The 19,446-nt window shown below is 43.6% G+C and overlaps 1 protein-coding gene across 9 annotated transcripts in view; it reads left to right on the forward strand.

The window, feature by feature from the left end:
- DLC1 (DLC1 Rho GTPase activating protein) overlaps positions 1–19,446 on the forward strand; it is a 338,048-nt gene that overhangs the window by 259,243 nt on the left and 59,359 nt on the right. Inside the window, exon 1 of one of the 9 annotated variants that reach the window (XM_053255911.1) lies at positions 13,159–13,547. The exons of 7 other annotated variants lie outside the window; for them this stretch is intronic. In XM_053255911.1, the coding sequence (XP_053111886.1) occupies positions 13,481–13,547 (67 nt within the window). In that variant the 5' untranslated portion in view covers positions 13,159–13,480. Of the gene's footprint in view, positions 1–13,158; positions 13,548–14,110; positions 14,148–19,446 lie in introns of those variants that run through there. One more of the 9 variants, XM_053255913.1, reaches the window with a different exon arrangement.

The following is a 19,446-nucleotide window of genomic DNA, read 5'->3' on the forward strand; positions in this document are numbered from 1 at the left end:
AATTCCCAACCAAAGGCCACTGGGGCTGGGGATTATGGGAGTTGAAGTCCAATAACATCTGGGGACCCACATGTTGATAAACCCTGGCTTAGGCCCTGAGCAGTGTTCCTTCTAACAGGGATTCCCAGATGTTGTTGACTGCAACTCCCAGAATCCCCAGCTGCAATGGCTTTTGATTGGGGATTATGGGAGTTGTAGTCAACAACATCTGGGAATCCCTGTTAGAGGGAACAATGGCCCTGAGTATTTAGGAGAACATCTTCTTCACCATGAGTCCATCACCCATAGAGATCATCCAGAGAGGTTCATCTGCAGTTGCTACTGGCTCGTCTGGTGGCACACAGTGACGGGTCTTCTCTGTTGCTGCCCCAAGACTCAGGAATGCACTCCCTGCTGAGATAAGAGCCTCCCCATCTGACAACTTTTTTAAAAAATTACAGTTTTTACAAAATCTCTTCATCCAAGCTTTTTAATTTGTCTGTGTTTTTACATTTTTTAAGGTTTTTATTTTCTATGTTTTAACTCATTTTATTGTGTTGTAGGGATGTTCATGCTGTTATCAGTATCATAAATATCATACTGGAAGAATATTTATACCAACATTTAGAATGGTACTCATATACTCGATAATCCTGAGTTGGTGTCAGTGAATCAGATGACCTATTACAAATTGCATCTCCTTTGTATCATGCTGTTTAAAAGAGGCAGTGATAGAAAGAATGCAGCGAGCAACTGGACACTTGGTCCTTATTGGGAAATGAGAGGACAATGGTGTCCTTATTATCAGCCTCTTCCTGCAAATGCAGTTAAAAACAGGAGAATACACCTATTAAAATGAATAATTGTGCCTGTTGGGCAAACTTTCACAGATACTTTGCATCTGTCTTGAACTCTTTGACTCCATTCCATACAAAATGACTCCCCTCAGAAAGTATCTTACTTCTGTCAATAGGCATGACCTCCAAATCAGTATAAGATCATTAGGTTTCTTTCATGGAGAGGCCTGTGACCCTTATTTAAATGGCTGATTAATTATCAAGTCAGAAATTAAAGGCCCAGCATACCAAAATGGGGGTGGTGGTGGTTTTATTCACAAGTACATTCAAACAAAGGACCATGATAACCATGTTGCGGTATGACAATCTTTTCTCTAAATAGAATGCTTCCTTGAAATATTGTTTTGGGCTAATTCCTAACTGGAGTCTCTCACTTTGAAAATAGATTCGTTTTGGCTATGCCACAATTAAAATGCATGCAAGGGAGAAAGAGTGACTGGATGTCTCCACAAACTGATAATAAGGGGAGTGGTGGAGTAAAGATGCATAACATGACTAGGAATGCAGATGTTGATGGGAATCAGAATGCATCACAAAGGAGAAAAGTACCTCTCCAGTCATCTAATTCAAAGTCTTCAAAATGGTGCCTGTTCATTCCGCAGGTACAAACACACACAGATAAAGTTAAAAAGGTACAGAAGTCCCAATATTTGCCTTCCAAAACACAAGAGATGTCACCACAGAAAACCCAGAAAATACATTCACAAACATTACTGGCCTTTAAAAACATTTAGCAGAATATTACTGATCTGACAGGAAAAACAAACCAAAAAAGTACCAAGATGTTTCCAGTGTTCAAAAGTTTACCTACCTGATCACCTGGAGGCAGTTCTTTCAGGGCCAAACTACATGTGACATTTAGAGTGGTACTAGCCCTGACAGGCTTAGTTTCGCTTTAGTCTACAACCAGATTGGAATCCGCCACCCCTGCTGCAGTCTCAGTCCACAAGCCCTCCCAATATGGCTCCTATTTAGTTCCCATTGGCAGCTTTATTCTGGGGCAAATAGTGAGGGCCCCTCACAGATCAGGACTGCAGCAGAGGGTAGGGTTGAAGCCCAATGTGGTTCTGCTCCACAGGAGATCTCAATCCAGCTACTAATGTAAGCAAAACTAAGCCTGTTTGGGCTAGTAAAACTATAAATGTCACATAGTTTGGCCCTTACCACAGGCAATCAAGTAGGCAGCTATTTACAAGTCTGACCTATTAGATAAAAGTTTTCCCCAGAACTTGCCATACTGTACTTTTGTTTGTGTAGAGGAGATGCATTCATTGTCCTACTTTACCATTTGTATATACCCAATCAGTACTCAAAGGCACTCATAAGTATTATCTTACGTGTATAAACAAGGACTTGCCCACGCTGAACAAGGAACGGAGGTCTCTCACATCCATTCAAAACATTTGATCACCATCAGGCTACACAGTGTGCTGTGTAGCAATGGTCTTCCATAGTTTGACCCTTCCACTCATCAACTACAGCTGCATTCCTAAACTTCTGTATTTAGGGAGTAAGCCCCAGAAAACTATAATGAGACTTACTTCTGAGTAAACATGCCCAGGACTGTAGTGCATCACAATCCTATGTATAAACACCTTGATATTAGCTCTATTGAACTCAATAGGGCTTACCTCTCAGATAGGGTAGGATTGTAAAGGCCATTTAGAGCCACAGGAGATATATAATAGGAGTGATGCTGAAGGAAGCATGAGTCACTGACATTTTCTCTCCCACCACTTTGGACAATTGCCCAAAGTGATCATAAAGATCAGAAATAAGGTAGTCATGATGGAAAGATGTCTTACTCTTATCTTCTCCATACGGCACAATACCCAGGACCTAATCCTCAGGTCCATTTCACACAACCTAGTTAGAAAGGGAAGACCACACCATGATTTGGTTTTTCACTTCAATATTGATATGTTAAAGTGGTTGTGTGAAGGGGACCCCATGAGATCACATCACAAATTTACCCTGTTCTACAATGACAAAACTACCTAATTGTGCAGCAGGGAAATGACTTGACTAACAAGCCAGAGGTTGCCGGGTCGAATCCCCACTGGTATGAACACTTATATCGGGCAGCAGTGATATAGGAAGATGCTGAAAGGCGTCCTCTCAAACTGTATGGGAGGAGATAATAGTAAATGCCTCCTGCATTCTACCAAAGACAACCACAGGGCTCTGTGGTCGCCAGGAGTCAACACCGACTTGATAGCACACTTTACCTTTACAATGCTAAAAAGTCGCAACTTCTTTGGCCCACATGCTGCATTCCAGTGGCTGGGTGGAAGAAGGGCTGTGCATTTGCAGGGAGCCTTCAGCATCCTGATGGCAAAGCCTTTGTGAGCAGCCAAGTGGACATGGAGGAGGGGGAGCATTTTTTTCATCTTTTGCAGTGAGGGGAAAGATGGAGAAATTGCTCCGCCTTCGCCTCCATGCCCACTTGGCTGTGCAAAAAGCCTTTGCCAAAGGGACACTGAAGTCTCCTTGTGAATGCACAGCCCTTCTTCCTCCCACCTACTGCTTTGCAGTAGGTGAGTCCTTTCAAAGTGCTTTCAAAAGACAGCTTTATTATGTCTCATCAGAATCTACTTCAGGGTGTCTCAAAAAAGGCCCTGTGAATTGCTACTGACCATCTTTACCAAGAAGTAAGCTGAGAGCTGAGAATGGTCTTGTCAGATGGGATCCCAAGACTAGCAGCATAATGCAAGCTGGAGCATTCCTAGATGGGGCTTTTAGCTCAAATCTCCACCAGAATGGAGGAGATTCACATATCAGCTAGATTTACTCCAAAGTCTGTGCAACATATCACAGAGCTGTGAATCAGGACATTTTATTATTATTATTATTATTATTTCTTGTTTACACAGTCAGACAGGTGTTATTGACTGGTTTGTTTTATCCAGACATCGAGTCCTTCCCAAGGACCAGGGATGCCAGAATTTTATTGTCAACTGTTATAGATATCGTCGCAGAATATAGGCTGTTCCCAGTAAAGCTGCTTTTTGTAATTGGCTGATGGTGATTTCTGTGGCCCCTATGGTATTGAGGTGCTCTTCAAGGTCTTTTGGAACTGCACCCAGGGCACCAATTACCACTGGGATTATTTTGGTCTTTTTCTGCCACAGCCTTTCAATTTCAATTTGTAGATCTTTGTATTTTGTGATTTTTTTCTATTTCTTTTTCTTCTATTCTGCTATCCCCGGGTATTGCTATGTCGATTATTTTTACTTGTTTTTCTTTCTGGTGTATTGTGTGGCAGATGTTTGTCTGTTTATAGTCGGAAGTCCCATAATATTTTTACATCTTCATTTTCTTCAGCTTTTTCAATTTTATGGTCCCACCAATTTTTGGCTACAGGTTATTATTATTATTAGCTACAGGTTGTTGTTGTTGTTGTTGTTGTTGTTGTTATTATATAAACTTTGTTTATTTATAACAAAGTGCTCTCTGCCTGGCTTACAACACAACATTAAAACACTCAACAGATTAAATCATAACAGATCAAAAAGGGGGGGAGAAAATACAAAATACAATACAAAACCTTTTTTGTATTTAAAAAAATGAGATGAAATCAGATCAAAATTAAAATTTAAAAGACGTGGGTGAACAAAAAGATCTTCACCTGGCATGTAAAAGAACAAGAGGTTAAGCCAGGTGAACCTCACTAGGGAGGCTATTCCATAAACAGGGTTCAACCACTGAAAAGGCCCTCTCCCTAGTAGCGACCCACCTCACCTCGTTTGGCAGGAGCGCTCAGAGAAGGGCCCCCAAAGAAGAACTTAAGGCCCAGGCTGGGACATATGGGGCAAGGCACTCTCTCAAGTAACCTGGTCCCAAGTCATTTAGGGCTTTAAAGGTTAACACTGGCACTTTGAATTGGGCCCGGAAATGGACTGGGAGCCAGTGCACCTGATGAAGCACTAGCATAATATGCTCAAAACGTCCAGTCCCAGTTAATAATCTCGCAGCCCTATTTTGTAGCAGCTGCAGTTTCTGGACAATTTTTAAAGGCAGCCCCACATACAATGCACTGCAGTAATCCAAGTGAGAGGTTACCAGAGCATGAGTTACCAAGAGCATGAGCATGACATCCCTGGTATGAATCTTGCCTCTGCCATTAACTCACTGGGTGCCTCAGGCAGGCTGCTCCCCAGTTGCAATGTGGGGATACAACAACCTTACAGGGTTGTTGTGTAAGGCTTGCTTCAAGATAATACATGTGAAGTGCTTTGCACCCTGAAATATCACCATAGAAATGCTAAGTATTATAATTCACCAGGTGGTCTTAGCTCATCCCTGTGTGAAAATACATCCAGCATCCCCAGCTGCAGTGGCTTTTGCTTGGGGGTTATGGGAGTTGTAGTCAACAACATCTGGGAATCCCTATTAGAGGGAACACTGATTAAGACTGCATGGGGAAAGTTATGTCAGGGCACCAGAGTCCTTGGAGACTCTCCTTTTTATGGGCCACGCCAACATGTAACCTTCAACTATGCAAAAGGTATTTTTAAAATGCTGGCAAATTTAACTGCCAGTAAAAACAGGAAGACATAGAAGGTAATTGACAGAACTAGCAATCCATGAAAAACCAAGCTTTAGCTAAGCTACACTTCCACTCTTTTGTTGATTAATAAAGTACAATGATGATCTGGAGTTATGTAAGGATTTCTAGAAACACCAGCATAATTTCCAACCTGCCAAAGTTAGCAGTCTGTAGTAAGGAGATACAATGACTTTCCAAGAAGATTGCCTGTCCAGACATTAGACCAGTGACCTTCACTGTATGGCTTATGGGCTGCTGGCAGCCTGCACAGGTCTTGCTAGTGGCCCCTGACTTGCCCCTCGTCTCCCCCACAGTCAAATGGGGCACACATGCTACCCTGCACCTTCTGCAGTGTCTTCTGAGTGGCTGCAGGAGGTGGGAAAGGCAAGAAGGTGCTTGGCTAGCTCCTTCAGCACACAGCTTCCCCCCCCTTGTCGCTGGGTTGCGTGCCACCGGGGGGCAGGGCATTGGGCCAAGCTCAGGCCTGTGGCAGAAAGCGCAGGGGGTGTGGCGGTGGGATGGGGGTGTGGTGGTGGAGTTGAAATAATGAATATATATACACACACATACACATACACACACAAATACATATAGTGCTGAAACAACTGAAACTTAAGGTGCATGCAAATGTATCTTAACAAGTGGACTCACTACAGTATTTTCTCCCACAAAGTAAACCCAGCTCCAGAGGTGCTTTTCCGCATGGACTTCCGGGTGGAAATCCAGAGACTCTACACCCCCTGGAAGCACCCAGATCCTTTTTAGTCTGTCCCAGGTGAGGTGGTCGCCGTGCTGCTGGCCTGCACTGCACCGCACCATGCAGCCGAGCATGACCTCTGCTTTAGAGATGGAATGAAGAAAGAAATTTGTGGGATGGGAATATGTTACGTCGCATGTTAAAATGTTTCTGCTAATGCATATTTGCATAAATATACCTGATTTATATTCTTACATTCTTGTGAGTTCAGTTGCTGCTTGTGCCCTCAAGGACCCACATGTTAAAAATACTGCATGTGTCATGGTGTGTGTGTGTGTGTGTGTGTGTGTGTATGTGTTGTGGGATGATGCCTAACTTGTAGGGGTGGGGCTCCAAAGACCTTTAGGTCCTTGCTCCAAAATTACTTAGGTGCACCTCTGCCTAGGTTGCCGGTTCAATTTGTTGCCAGAACCTAAGGGGTATACTCGTGGGTCAAATGGGCCATAACCCAGAATTTGGCTTTTAAAAAGCCAAATCTGGCAACATCAGGCAGCCACGATATAGGAAGATGCTGAAAGGCATCATCTCATACTGCACAGGAGGAGGCAATGGTAAACCCCTCCTGTATTCTACCAAAGAAAACCACAGGGCTCTGTGATCACTAGGAGTTGGAATAGACTTAACGGCACATTTTACTTTACCTTTTACCTCTGCCTCGCTCCCTCCCCCTTTGCAATGCTTTTGGCAGAGGTATTTATCATAAATTCAACACTGATTGGTTGCTTTCCTTGCATCTTCCTTGCTTCAAGCACACTGACTTTTCTTTACTTTTTTAGAGCACCACTTGAAAGTTATCTAATTCAATAGTTGTTTTGGTGTCTTTTTAAAAAAGTGCACACATATTCAATATTTGACTGCTCCTAGGCAGGTGACAGGAGGATTTGTGACATCACAAGCCACCAGCCAATCAGTGCAGTGCACAACTGGATTCTGCCTCAGACACGTAGAACATATGTCATTGTTATAGAAAATATTAGGCAATTATGCCAGAACTGGCTGTTTTGTCCTTCTGATCAGTAGTCTTCAGCTAGTGGCTCACGCACCATAAATGGGTACCAACATTACTCAAGGTGTGTTGGACCAGTGGCACCACTATTATTTAGCGGAGCCGGGGAGGATGTTAGAAGAAAAAGAAGAGGAAGTGACAGGAATATATCCCCCTCCCTTAAAACAAAAACAACACAATGAGGCTATTCTCACGCGCAGCGAAAAGCAGGCTAGGGAAGCCCAGCCCGGTTTTTGCTGCACATGAGAACCACCAGAAGCCATGCAGCTCCCAGCGGTGGGTCAGCAGCAAGCCCGCCTAAATACCCTTCCCCTTAAAGGAGCAAGCGCTCTGTTAACCCCATTTTGGGGGTTGTGTGGCTGCTTGCACCCATGCTGTGCATTACTGGGGATCCAGAGTTGGGGCGCCATGTGGCAGCACTTCCCTTCGCCCGCACCCCAGAGTGCCCAAGTGAGCTGCGGCTGGGTACGGGAGCACGGGAGCAAAGCCACTGCTCATCTGCGCAGGCACTCCACCCACCCAGGGAGAAGGCACCTATCGTCTGCGGGGAGGTAAGCACTTCCAGGCTTCCTCCCTGCAAAACAGGGTAGCCTTTCCTACTTGATCGTGGGAAGAGCTTGAATGTCTTGTGTGGCAGGTTGGCATTAAACGTAGGTCCTAGGTCTGAAAAGGTTAGAGATACTGCTCAAAATTGTGATATCTAGATAGCATGGATGTTCATAATTATCTCATTCAGCATATTAATTTGTCCAGTTTATAATACTTGGCTTATTGCTAATGAACGCCATTTCCAAGTTCTTCTCCAGCTTGAAATAATGAATAGGATTTTTTATTTACACTCTATTCTGTGATTCTCCATGTCCCCCTGTGTGTCTCTGCCTCATGTTAGGCAGCTGCCAGCCACTTGTCATGAAAAGGCGGCATCTGCATTCACTACAACTTCAATATATGTAGACAAATGACAGTTCTCAGGGGCAATGCAATTATGTGCATTGTGTGTGGCACCACCAGCATATCTGCACCAGTATTACAAGCTAGGAGAGAGCTCTTGGAAAACAAACAGTGCTTGCTGAGAAAGCTCATAAATATGGAACTAATTCTGAATCAAATGAAGTGGAGCTTACTCATCTCTAGTATTAAGTGTTGTTCAATATTCCCTTGAAGAAATGGGAATATTGTGAATGCTATGACTAGTGTTGCAAAATTCCACAATTTGGGAATATACAAGCATTTGTGAAACTGCCACATATAATAATTGCCTGTGAGTTCTTCAGTTAAACCAAATAATGGGGTCGCAATGCCTTTGTGTAGGTTACAGTGTCAGAATGATTAAAATTTGCTTTACATGTACTGATTGACAGGGAGGTGTATCTTCTTGTTCTTTACTTGTCAGATTAGTACTGGCAAATATCTAAAAGCTGAGTTATGCCAAAAGTATGCAGCATACAAAAAAGTGTGCCGCATGGATCAGACCCAGGTTTCTCAGATCTTCACTGCAGAAGCCACACTGTGATTCAAAAGTGTGTTATATAGCAAGGAACTAAGAGCCAATGTCTAGTAAACCTCTGTAGCGTAGCATTGGCTTGGAGCCTGGCCAAAATGTGGGTGGGTGGGGCTATAGGCACACATGCTGCTGCAAAATTGGATGAGACACACTGCAAAAATTCAGCTGTGTGTTTTTTAAATGCCCTTGCTTCTCTAAACCTGCACAGAAAGTAAAGATATTGAAATAATTCTAACTCCTACATTGTAAAGCCAAGCCTCTCTACAAGCGAAGGGGATCTCAACCTCTAAAGGCATTCAAGGGGCAGGTGGGGAGGCTGGCAGCAGTGGCTCCTTGGCAGCTGCAGCCCCTCGAGGCCCCACCAGAACTCACCTCAAGCAGTGCAGGCTGGTATTGGGTCTCCTGCCAGCTCATGGTGCAGGCAGGGAGCACTGGCGGGGCCTAGAAAACATACGAACGTTAGAACAGCCCTGCTGGATCAGGCCCAGGCCCTAGTGCAGCATCCTGTTTCACACAGTGGCCCAACAGATGCCACTGGGGAGCCCACAGGCAAGAGGTGAGGGCATGCCATCTCTTCTACTGCTACTCCCCTGCAACTGGTATGGAGAGACACTGTGCCTCTGAGCACATAGAGGGGCCACCACTGCAAGGCCACTACCACATCCAAACCTCGTTAAGTGGTAAGGTGCCCTCTCGCCCCAACTCCCCCTCCCCACTTGACCCTTGAACCCCTTTAGGGATCCCCTTTGTTTGTAAAGCAGAATCCTTCTCAGTTTCCCCTTTACAAGCATAGCCACTCACACCAGGCCAAACCAGTTCGATCCAAAACGGGTCCGGTCCGGTTCTAATTTTGACCAGTCACCTTTGGTGGGGTCAGTCTGGTTCGAGCTTGAATGAGTCAAACCAGGTTTGATTCAAACCAGTTCTGCACACCCCTTATAACTGTACATTGGAACTGTATATTGTATATAATGTTATGCGTAAGCACATTTACTCTATAACTGGGAAGACTTTACCACTAAATTTTGCAAATTCTGATTCTCCAACTTCTCTGCTGCATGGCTGCATAATTGTGACTGATACAATACCATCTGCCACGTGTCCCATAAGTGTGTCTCCATATTGCCAGTGTTTTGACATTGTGCTCGCTGCACTGTCAGCAGGGTGCCATCCATATTTCCAATGCCTTGTTTCAAATTTTAATGATGCATTATGGCCCTAAAATGTGGTAATCGCATTGCAAGAAAGTCACTATATTTTCCGGCGGTAAGGAGGTTTGCAACAGAATTTATGCATTGCAGCATGTTGAAGTATAGACTTGTTTTAACCACTGTTGTTTCTTGATATGGTCCAAATAAGTTTAAATCTATTTTATTTCTGCCCTATTTTAGTCTCACAGTGATATTAGATATAGTTCTTTTTAGGTTTATTCTAATTCTATTCTATTCTCAAATGAGTTGTGCGAAACGACCCTTGGTGGAGAAAAGTTTGGGGATATAAACTTTACAGTTCCTATATCAGAATGAATGTAGAATAAATATGGAAAAAGAGTATTATCTAGCCAAAGTTAAGCATGTGTAAGTCCCATTATGATTTCAGCTGGAGAGAATGTAAACTATTTTGCAAATTAAAAAGTGCTTGATGGTATTTAATTGAAATAAAGACTCTGTGCACACTTACTGGGGTGTACAGGTGAAACTCGGAAAATTAGAATATCGTGCAAAAGTCCATTAATTTCAGTAATGCAAATTAAAAGGTGAAACTGATATATGAGACAGATGCATTACATGCAAAGTGAGATAGGTCAAGCCTTAATTTGTTATAATTGTGATGATCATGGCGTACAGCTCATGAAAACCCCAAATCCTCAATCCCAGAAAATTAGAATATTACATGGAACCAAGAAGACAAGGATTGTAGAATAGATTAATATCGGAACTCTGAAAAGTATAAGCATGCATATGTATTCAGTACTTGGTTTGGGCCCCTTTTGCAGCAATTACTGCCTCAATGCGGCATTGCATGGATGCTATCAGCCTGTGGCACTGATGAGGTGTTATGGAAGACCAGGATGCTTCATTAGCGGCCTTCAGCTCTTCTGCATTGTTTGGTCTCATGTCTCTCATCCTTCTCTTGGCAATGCCCCATAGATTCTCTATGGGGTCAGGTCAGGCGAGTTTGCTGGCCAATCAAGCACAGTACACTGTATACTTTTCAGAGGTCCGATATTGTTCTATTCTACAATCCTTGTCTTCTTGGTTCCATGTAATATTCTAATTTTCTGAGATTGTGGATTTGGGGTTTTCATGAGCTGTACGCCATGATCATCACAATTATAACAAATTAAGGCTTGACTTATCTCGCTTTGCATGTAATGCGTCTGTCTCATATATCAGTTTCACCTTTTAATTTGCATTACTGAAATTAATGGACTTTTGCACGATATTCTAATTTTCCGAGTTTCACCTGTAAATCCTGTTGAGCTCTGTGGCATCATCCAGACTAAGTTAATCATAAATAAGTCTTATTGAAATTAACGAGACTTAAGTTAGTCATGACTAAATTGTCTTATTGATTTTAATGGTGATAGTCACAACTAACTAGTCTAGATGCTGCCCATTGGGCAGCATCCAGACTATCTGGCCATGCCTAATCACCCAATGAGATTTGCAAACAGATACAGAATCAGGCAGAAGAATTAACCCTTGTAGCCTAATTGTTTGTATAATTACTCAGAAGTAAGCACCACTGATTTCAAATAAACTTACTTCCTAGTACAGCTGCAATCCTATGCACAGAAAAATATGCAGAAGTACCTCTGCTGATCCAGGATAGATCTGCATTTTTGCACCAGATGGAGGGAATCAATATTTTTTTAAAAAAAAAAATTGCGGTGGAGTGGTTCAGTGTTGTACCATTGTAACTGATTTTATTTTTGGAAGTGATGCTGTTCACAGATACACACTGGTGTACCTGCTTCATCAGCGCATGCCCAGATAGGCCAGCAACATGCATGCCCAGTACATGCGGAGAGAGGCCAGCAGGAAATGGAGGAGAGACAATCTGCAGGGACCCTGTGTTCCATTATGCTCCACCCATAAATATGGATGGGAAGCAGCAAGATGCAAGCACAACATAAACAAACAAAGCTGTACTTACTGTGGTGTGGGTAATATATTGCAGATACCCATATGTGTGGAAATGCACTCTCCTTGGCTGAGGTTAGAAAAATAGATATTGTGCTGGATAAGATGCATTAAAGAAAGTCCATATTTGCACGTCTGGTAGTCTTGCCCTAATATATAAGTTCTGAATAAGAGTTCATTATCACATAACTTGGCGGGGGCAGGAATCCCATTCATCTAGTGAATTAAGGTGTCAACTCTTGGCACTCACAGAGCCCTGTGGTTTTCTTTGGTAGAATAGAGGAGGGGTTTACCATTGCATCTCCCATGCAGTATGAGATGATGCCTTCCAGCATCTTCCTATATCGTTGCTGCCTGATATAGTCTGGGAAACATTACCAGCAGGGATTTGAACTAGCAACCTGTGGCTTGCTAGTCAAGTCATTTCCCCGCTGTGCCATTAGGTGGCTTAATCCAGTGAATTACCTTCTGGATAAACTAGTTTCTGGCTTGACTGATTCTCAGAATGAATTGTTTTGTCTCAGTCATTGCTATAGCTGCTGAATTTGTTATCAGTGCTAACTGGAAGAAGTCTGGTCACTTGTCCATCAAACAATGGTTTAATAAATTATGGAGTGTGATGGTAATGGACAAAATATCCTGTTGTCTTAAAACAAGCTGAAAACCAAACGATTACATCCTTTTTCTAGATAGCAGCCTTTCCTGGTTTACCTGGAGAACAATAAAGAGCGCTTTGAATTCTTCTAAGCAACCTCCATGAGCTATATATTTGGTAAAATAGGTCCATCTTATCTTTACTAGGTATAGACTGCTTCATATATAATCTGGGACAATAAGGGGTCTTTTAGCTAAGTCTGTGTTCGTATTTGCTGTAGCATTTACTTTAGGTGCACTGATATAATTGAGCACCTATAATTAGGGATTGGGCAATTGGGATTTTTTATTTTATATCATACCATATCATTGTTTGTAATGTTGTGTAATTCAACAGAATTTTTTTTAAAAAGAGTTTAAAATGAAAATAAAGGGGCAAAACCAATAATAGGATGGCACTAGAAGGAACCCACCTGGAAATGCCACTATTTAGAAGTAATTCCACCGAACTCAGAGGAACTTACTTCCAACTATGCATGTATAGGATCGCACTATGGAGATGTTTGTTGTTAAGGAAAAATTTAAACAAAGCTGCAGATTTCGAAAAAGCCTGAAAGAGCAAAAACCCGATCCAGAGGAGCAGAAGGAAACCAAAGGGTGGGCAGTGGGCGTGGCCTCCGGGTTGAGCGGCGATGGAGGTGGGTGTGTCGAAGTTTATTATAGACCGAGTGTGGGGCATTCAAGGGAAGGGGGGGGGGGAGAGAGCTCTGTGCAAGAGCCGCCCGGCCGCCTCTCATCCCGGATCTGCTACTCAGAGCGGCTCAGCGGGGGTGGGACTCGAGGCTGCGGACGCTTCCTCGACGGGAAGGAACCCAGAGAGAGCGAACGGAGGTGGGGCGATGGTCCTGCCGGCCGGGCGGCGCAGGAGCGGCGGCAGCCCTTGCCTGGCTGGCGCCTGAAGGACTCGCAGCGCAGGAGCGAAGCCGGCTCAAAGGAAGGAGGAGGAGGAGGAATTGAGGCACAGGGAGGAAAAGATGAGTTGAGGCACTGCCCCGAGGAGCGATCCCGGGACGGACCTCTTGCGTTGTATGCAGCTGGCGGCGCCGTGCTTCCCTTCCATGTGTAAAGAGAAGCAGGAGATCATGATTCTGACCCGTAAGTAGACGCCAGTGACGCGCGTGTGTGAGGGAGCGCACGGAAGAGAGATGCCAGTCCAGTTGCGCGCAGCTGTTTCTTCCGGCTGGGTGGTTTTCCTTTGGACGGGCAAATTCTCCTGAGAGGGGGCGGGGGTGACTGCTCAGACAGCACCTCTCCGTTCCAGATGTTTGGAGGCTGGAGCTGGTTTTTCAATGGCGAAGCCTAAAGTACTCTGCACACGTTCAGAGGAGGCGCGCTCTACTCTTCAGCCACGCGTGCCGAATTGAGCTGGGGATATCTACTGGAATTAAATAGGGGGGGGGGGGAGTCTGTTGTTGTTTTTCCTCAGACGTGGCTGTTTGTTGCCTTACAATCCTTTGGCGCTTTTGCTCTTTCCTTTGCCTGGAGGGCAAATCGCCTTTGGTGAGCACAACTTACTCGGAAGTAGGTCCCGCTGCGTTCGGGCGAGTTTATTCCCACGGAAGGTTGCGTAAGATTCCCGCTGAGTCTTGGGTCGTGTTTCTGCTGGGAAGAGCGGAAAACTGCTTCAGAAGTGCGTGGAAAGCGAAGGGGCGGCGAAGGTTTGCTTGGGAGACGCTTGGCTTGAGACTCGCAAAGGTGTGACTTAAAACGTGGACTGCGAGCAACAATAAGCCCGCCCTGGCTGAGGGGAGATTCTGGTTCGGCAAAGCAGAAGGCTCCTTTCTTGAGATCAGGCGATTAGATCAACGTCCCTTGCTCCTGCTTTTGTTATGCTGGGAGAAGGGGGTCTCTAGCAGGAGTCGAAAGGGCAAGGGAGCAAGACCCTTATCTTTGCACGTAGGCTGACGCGTTGAGGGAATCCTTCAGAAGTGTGGTGTTGTATCTGCTCTTCTGTATCATCTGGTTTATTTCAGACTCCTCCTTCCCTTCTCTTAAATCTCTAGTTTTACTGACATAACGCATTGGTGTTTCGAATTTCCCTGCAGTAATGAATTTAAATAGCAGGGGCGTGTTCTAACTTCTCTGTGTGTGTGTGTGTGTGTGTGTTTTAAACTTACATGGGAATTAAGAAAAAGCCGGCGGAGGAAGCTTTGTATCTTACGATTTGCACAATATTGCCCAATCTTTGTCCTGGTTGGGAAATAATTGTCACTAGTGATGCTGACCAGGTATTTGGAGGCAGGGGTGTGTGTGTGTGAGAATAGCATGCAGTTTGCCAAATGAAGGCAATTACTGCTCTTAGGGGAAAGGAGAAACCCTTGACTGCTTACAGCCATGTGGCAGCTTTCCTTGAAATGTGTTTTAGATTAGCGGTTTTTCAATTTCAAGTCAAAATGTTCTCTGAGATGAAAAATTCATGAATGTATGAGCAACTTGGAAGTGTGTACATAGGTGTATTTAAAGGGAGCCAAAAATGAAAGGGTTAAATTAGGGTGTGTGGGTTTCCCCCACCCTCTTCTTTTTTAAGTGCCAAAGAGAGAAGGAAGCCTACAATTCCTTTTGAAGTTCTTCCATAATTAGTCTGGTGGCTCCTAGGAGCCAGATATCCCGCCCCCCTTGAGCCCTGGTGCCCAAGCTCGTGATGTCATCCTGGGAGCCTTTGATCCTTTTCAAGGAGCAGCACCTCCTGCCAGTCGTAAACAATCCCTTGTATTTCTAGCACAAACAGAAAACAAATTCTTTTTGTTGTCTGGTTACTTTGGGTACCACCCTCTCCCCATGTATTTTTTTCTTCACAAAAACCTGCCAATGACATACTTGTAGCATCATTGTGAACAAAATGTTTCCATTAACCTAATGAAGATTGCATCCAAATAGCAGTAAATTACATGTGTCACATTTAGGTTAATTCTCTAATGTGTATGATTTGCTCTTTTTAAAAAAGGTCAATAGGTTGTCACTAGTATCATCTTTGTAATGTTGTTTTAAAACTAGACGCAACTCTTGGATGTCTTTGTCTCTGGGTAAAACCTCACAGAGAGATAAACTCATGGTCCATTGATAATGAAACTGAAAGCTACTTAGTTCCTACTTACTTAGTTTAGTGAAAGCTTACTTGGTGTGCTGTGTCCCTCCCACCCACCCCTTTCAAAAACCATGAGCACAGAGGTTGGTCAGAGAAGGGAATACCAGCACTGTTTCCCTTTTCGGAAACTTTTTCATCAACAGTTGTAATGTCTTCATAACTGTTTTGGATAAGGTTGTTTTTACATCTGGACAATGAGTTTATGCCCTCCCAACTGCCAGATATGACACTCACTGCAATGCGTTATTCATCCTCACCAAGAAAGAGCCCTACTGAAGTTACCTGAGGCACAGCAAGACTGCTGGTCCATCTTGTCCAACCTTGTCCACTGACTTTCCAAAGTCTTGGGCAGTAGCCTTTCCCAGCCCTGCTGTCTGAGATGCTTTTGATTTGGAGGTGTCAGGGGTTGAATCTGGGGCATTGTGCATGCAATGCATGTGCTGCCCTGTGGTCCCTCCCCCAAGTTTTTTCTAAGGTAGAGACCCCTGCTCCTTTTCAGCTAGGGTAAGTGGGTGTTCAGATCCGCAGATTCATGGATGGAAGTCAACAGTGATTGCCTAGCCCAAACCACTGAGACATGTGTTGTCATGTTCTGGATTTAAATGGGCTGTCAAAGCCACACAGCAGTTTATATTTTTTTTGCTGGGGGGAGAGGTGCCTTTCCCTCTTCTCTCCCCGGCCCCGTCCTTTGATTTTGCATTAAGGCACCCAACCGGTAGCACCAGAAGGTGGTGTGAAGGCATGCCCCAAGAGATGCATCTTAAAACATGAGGGCTAGAATCCAGAAGGTTGCATGCACCATCCATTCCATGTGTAAGCTTGATTTGATTCCCAGGTTTTTCCCTTTTTAAAAGGTGATTCTCCAGTACACACACAGAGTACCAAAAGTGCTCTGCATTTCCTGCCTCTTCTTTTGGGAAACATTTTTCATCTAATTGTCCAAACTGCTTTTTGAACTTGGGAAAGTTAAAGGGGCAACATGGGGCATGGGAGGGGGACATTCCCCCACCCCACACAGCCCATTTACTCCCGAATAAACAAATGGGATTGTTCTGAAATACATGGCTTGGGGATTACAACCTAGCCCTAAATAGTTGGCCATTTCCTGGTCAACAACATATCTAGGCTGTGATGGCCTCAGGCAGGCAAAGCGTTCACAAGATAAATGACCTTGCCCAGCTTCTGCTGGCTGCTCCCTCAAGATGAAATTTCAGACAATACAGCAGAATGTTCTGCCTGTTAACAATATGGCCCCAGGTTTTGACTTACACCTTATCTAGCAGTAATAGTGGATTTTCTTTCTTGCTTTCAAGTGCAGAGTTTGTGGTTTGAGCGATTGTAACTTTTATCACAGCCATCAGTTGCAGCTGACTCTGGTTTTCCCCCATGAGCAACTGGGAACTATTGGAAGTCTCAGCTGGATCAAGAAATTCCCAAAAGTGAAGATACTAAGGCTCTAGTTACATTTGCAATGAAATTTGTAACGAACTAGAAAGAAGATAATAGCCCAGCAGATTGTGGAGTGAGTGAGTGTGTGTGTATGTATCAGTTCTTCAAAGTTTGATTAATTATGCATCCATGCTTGTTGCCAGACAGTGCATCCGACAATGCAGCCTATAGACCTCTAGGTGCCTCTTCTTTCATCTGCTGAGCTTGGTCTGCCATGTTGTCTTTCAGGTTGGAGCAGTTCAAAGTTTGTAAATTTCTTTGCCTGGAGACGATTCTTATTTGCCGCTAGGGGGTAGAGTAAGTCTGGATTGTGGCCCTCCAAATGCTTATATACCAATGAATGCATGCAAGTATGCCTGAAGTTGTCACAGAATGGCTGTGATTAAGTCTCCTCTGTTTGTCTACTTTCTGAAATATTCATGATAGAACCTCTATAGGTTATGTTTTTCCTCAGTGCTTTGAGCATGAGTAGTTTAATAGGTCAGAATGTTACATTTTCCTGTGCCATTCATTTGACAGAACTCTTCAACTTTATGAGATTCACCAGAGTCATTGATATAGCTCATTAATCTCCAGTAAACTAAGATTATTTCTTTTCTAAGACTTTCCAGATATTGTAGACTTGTGGTCTCTTGCTTGAGAGAGAGAATCACCAATGGATTGTCTGTAGAAAATGTAAATATCTTTGGATAGTTTAGGATGTGCCATAGCTTAAGTCACAAATAATGCTAACTGTCAGTTCTTCTACAACTGGTAAGATAGTTATATTGAGGGAGTGTTTCTCCTGACCATTCTAGAGTAAACAGGGTATTACTTGAGCAGTAAAATGTTCAGAGTGCATCAAATAGCCTAAAGAGAAATGCAGTCTAGTGTGGACTCAAGTCACAATTGCCTTACACACACACCCCAGTTTTCACCCATTCTGAAACATATGTATTGGCTGCCAGTTTGTTTCCAGGCCTTACTCAAAGTACTGCTTTTGACCTTTACATACTTAAGTATCCTATGTCCTGATTCATGACTGTCTCAAGGAACACTTCTTCCAGGATGACCCCTCCCTGCTTGTGAGACCTGCTTTGAATCCCATCTCATGTGAAGGCCAGATTGGTCTCCACAGGAAGAAGAGCCTCTCTTGTTGCAGCCTCCTTACACTTTGGAAATGTCTCCCCCAATGGGTTCATATAGCTCTTCCTTGCTCTGTCTTTTTTATGGGAGATCAAGGTGTTTCTTTTCCAAATTGAGTTGAGCACTGGTTAACTTTGTTACTATTATGTTCTGTAAAAAAAATATTGGTCTTCTGTGTATTAAGATGAACTGAACTCAAAACTTTTTCTTTATCTCTAGTTAACATTTCACTTTCAGCACAGTTTTGTGGAGATTTAGGCATGATTTAAAACCCATTAAAATCAGTGCATATCTAATTCTGCATTGGTTCAGGCTGTTCATTTTTCAGTTGCAGCTGCCTATGTTTACAGGTTAACAAAACAATAATTAGTATTTGACATCAGAAAGCTAAACAGCGTAACCTGTGTTATACATGTGAGACCCTGTAGTTCTGATAAAGCTGTTTGCAGTGAGTGGTTGTGATGCGTATTTGGTGAGAACCCTGCTTCTTACCCCAAAAAGTTGCACCTTTTAACTGGATGACAATAGAGGGCAGCTCCATTCACAGGGAGGGCCTACAGTTCACTGGTAGAGCTCATGCATTGCATACAAAAGAGTCCACGTTCAGTCCCTGGAATCACCAGTTAAGATTTTCAGGTAGACCATTCTGGGTTAGATGGACCAATGGTGTTGGCTTGGAATAAGGCAGCTTGATATGTTAACACATCTGTTTAAATGTATTGGTGCTGTTAATGTACTGCCCATGCACTCAGGAGCTTCATGTTTGGGCACGCATATGTGAAGCAATACAGTAAGAGTGTACAGTACCTGGATTGCTTGGGGGGCCCCATTGACTTCAGTGGGAAATGACTGAGGAATGTGTCCTGTTAAAGGGTGAGTGGGGAACTGAGGCTTGTGTCAAACAGGATGATCCTGTATTGTAAACAGGAGTTTCTCATGCTTTGCTAGCAACAGGAAGAAGGAAATGAGGCTATGCAGCAGAACTGACAGACTCCAGACAATACTAGACCCACCCTTATATTTGCACCATATCGCCAAAAGACCTGAAGACATAAAAATAACTTCAGATGTTTCCTCTTCCTTTTTATGCTTATCACAGGAGCATAATCAGATCCATTGTGAACTGTCCTACATGCAGGCTCTTCTCTTTGGTGTCTCAGAACAGCATTATAGGAAAAGGGTAATCCTATGAGCCCCAAAATAATTAGGATGAACTTTTCCACCTTCTTCTGTAGTGTCCAAAGTGAGACCGGCCAACAGTAGTGAGACCATGAATCCCCACATTTCACAGTAATCGGGAAAGCTAATCTCTTGACTAGAATAATCCAGTTGTTC

Source organism: Hemicordylus capensis, chromosome 5 (assembly GCF_027244095.1).
Source record: "Hemicordylus capensis ecotype Gifberg chromosome 5, rHemCap1.1.pri, whole genome shotgun sequence".
NCBI lineage: Eukaryota > Metazoa > Chordata > Lepidosauria > Squamata > Cordylidae > Hemicordylus > Hemicordylus capensis.